General features: G+C 58.0%; 1 protein-coding gene across 1 annotated transcript; it reads left to right on the top strand.

Annotated features, from left to right (window-relative positions):
• Positions 1-180: 180 nt before the first annotated feature.
• ACA1_333040 (Ubox domain containing protein) lies at positions 181-2,759 on the top strand (the record flags this gene model as incomplete). Its single annotated transcript, XM_004354956.1, has 11 exons — positions 181-304; positions 338-423; positions 546-642; positions 735-805; positions 900-973; positions 1,063-1,157; positions 1,216-1,376; positions 1,471-1,600; positions 1,684-1,724; positions 1,807-1,932; positions 2,061-2,759. 11 exons carry the CDS (start codon positions 181-183, stop codon positions 2,757-2,759), a joined length of 1,704 nt encoding a protein of 567 aa, XP_004355008.1.
• Between the last annotated feature and the right edge of the window lie 196 nt (positions 2,760-2,955).

Below are 2,955 nucleotides of genomic sequence, written 5' to 3' on the forward strand. Positions count from 1 at the left end.
GCGCAGCTTAACTTCGCTGTTCGGATGGGAAGCGGTGCTTTCTGCGCAGTATGGCCGTATCCGACAGCGTTCAATCATCACGTGACCGGTCGTGCGAGTGTTTGGTGCGGATCAACGAAACACAATAAAATGAAAAAAAAAATTGAACAACAAAATTGGCCAACAGACCGCACCACAGAGATGGAGTGGAACTTTGCCACGCGTGAATTAGGGGCTGAGATCGACTGCTCAGCGGTGGCGATGGATGGCCACGACGTGGCCACCCTGCTCCTGCCCCACTCTGCCACGCCTGGCGCGCAAGCTCGTCCCTTCTCCCCAGCTCCGTTTGGCGCTGCAGGAGGCAGGGGCGCTGCTGCCTCCTCTTTCATCTGCGCCACCTTCGTCCGTACACCCGTGCATCTCACCCTCACCTTTCCGCACGAGGTGCACCCCTGCATCTATTTATTTGCTATTTATTTTACAAATAATAAATGTGTTAATATAATGTAAAATAAAATAAAATATTATTATTAACAAATAATTGACTGGTTTCGTGTGGGGGAAAGGTGAACGTGGCGTGTGTGGTGCTGCGACCCAAGGTGAGCTCGCAAGTGGTGCAGGTAGTCTCGGTCGAGGTCGCTCCCTTTGCTGCTCCCGGCACTGGTGCGTGCACGTTGTTTTATTTAGCAACCCATTTTTTTAATGTGTGTTGCGGGATGTGGCTAACAACTAATTGGGACCATAACTAAACCAAGAGGACGAATGGAAGTATCTCGGCTCGTATGGCGATCTGCACACGAAGCTCACACCACCCGACCACGACTCCGTACGCCACGTTCCCCTGCTTTCCTGTGGTTGTTGCCTGTTGTGGTGACCGACCGGCTGCCCGCTGCGCGCTGTTGTTGTTACCTCCTTGGCAGGCCAGTGCCGTGCTGTTCTACAACCCCGGGTTTCGGGGCCGCGCGTTGGACTGGCAAGACCTCCCACCCAGCAGGTACCTCCGCCACATCGTGTGATTAAGGCAAATGTACATAGGAAATAAATATTGAAAATATTTATTGTTTTCTGAAACTCATTGGGCAGGTCGCCCGGACTGCCGGACAGGTCGCGGATTCGCATCGACAGGTCGGCCTACGCGCTGGCCAAGGTCAAGAAGCTCAAGATCACCATCAAGAAAAGTACGCACACGACGCGCCCGCGCCCGCGACACGACTCACGTTTCTAACGCGTGAGCAGTGGAGCACAGCGGCTACGTGGGGTTGGCCGGCCTCGAAGTCTGGGGCCAGCCCGCGGCCTCGTGCGACAAAGCCACGCTCACCCGCGTCCACACACGCCTGTCTGCGCTCAAGCCCGAGCCTCAACCGCCGCGCATCGCCCTCGACCGGCCACCTCAGCCAGTACGCGACCTGTGTGAGTCGGGTGTGTCGTTGTCGTTTGTGTGCGTGTGGCGTGTGCGACGCTGATCAAGGTGGCGCGTAGAGTGTGCAGCAGGAGTGGCTGGAGAAGCTCCGGCGGATCCCCGCCGACGCGCTGCCGGCCCACTTCCTCGACCCCATCACGTGCGAGGCCATGCAGGACCCGGTCCTCCTGCCCTCCGGCAACGCCGTCGACCGGACCACCAGTTGCGCTCTCGCCCCCCCCCTCTCCACAACCCCCAATCTGACCTCTCGACCTGACTGCTTTTCTGATCGTTGTACACACCAGTCGAGCGGCACCTGCGGAACCACTTGACCGACCCATTCACGGTACGGTTCTGTCGGCGAGCAGTCTCGCCCGCTTGGGCCAAGTGAGGCAGTCTAGTCGCTGATGAGGTGCGCGTTTTTAAAGGGTCTGCCGTTAAAGCGGGAGGACCTGGTGGAGCACAGCTCGCTGCGCTACGAGATATACCGGTTCGCTTACACCTACCAACTGCCTCCAGGTAACCCCGCCGCTCCGCGAGCTGCAACTTTCAATGTCCGCATTAACACACACACACACACACACGCACGCACGCACGCACGCACGCACGCACACACACACACACACGATGTGCAGAACGCCAATCGCACTTATTGGCGTATCTCAGCCATTTACATGAGCAGCAATACCGTCACGGCGTGCCCGCGGTGGTTGACCCTGCGGCTTCGGCCTTGGGCGCAGCGCTTGAGCAGCGGCTGAACGCAACCACCACTACCACGCGGCACAAGCGGCGACGTATGATCAGCGACGACGACGAAGACGAACGCGTCGATAGAAAGCAGCCACGAGCGGACGACAACAAGCAAAGCACGGCACGACGCACGGCGTCTCCATCGTCTGCCACTACACCGACATCATCGCCATGGGCGCCCATGACGAGATACACCGTCACGAGGGACCGGCAGGGGAACGAAGTCATCACGTTGGGCAGCGACGACGACGAAGACGACGACCAAGAGGGACAGAAACAACAAGTAACGATCACGATCGACGACGAAGTTGACGGCGGTGACGAAGACGAGCCCAAGAAAAGGAGGCCGCGAGAAGAACGAGGCGAGGAGGAAGAGATTGTGGAGGAAGGTCGTGTCGTGACGACCGCGTGTCTACAACAGGAAGGAGAGCGATCCGTGTGCGTGGTGTGCGGAACGCAGCCGCCCGAGCTCGCGGTGGCGCTGCCCTGTGACCACCGATGCTGCCGCTCGTGTGCGCTTCGGGCCATTCGACAGCAGCAGCAGCAAGCGCAGAAACAAGCGGCGTGTCCCACCTGCCGCCGACCCTTCGCCTTCATCGACATACGGCGCGTCCACGCCCCTGAACAATAAAAATACTAATACTATAACTTCACGCATCAACAACTTGAATGTCGAGCTGCGTTGCTCCGCTCCAGTACACCCATGCGGCAAAGGCCCGTTATAGATGCAGCGAATGTAGAGTATGGCAGCGGTCATCGATGTATAGAGGCATGTCTTGGAACACAGGGTGGGAACGCATGAGTGATTCTACATGAGAAGGAATTGC

Source organism: Acanthamoeba castellanii (assembly GCF_000313135.1).
Source record: "Acanthamoeba castellanii str. Neff unplaced genomic scaffold scf7180000084581, whole genome shotgun sequence".
In the NCBI taxonomy this organism is placed as follows: domain Eukaryota; phylum Discosea; order Longamoebia; family Acanthamoebidae; genus Acanthamoeba; species Acanthamoeba castellanii.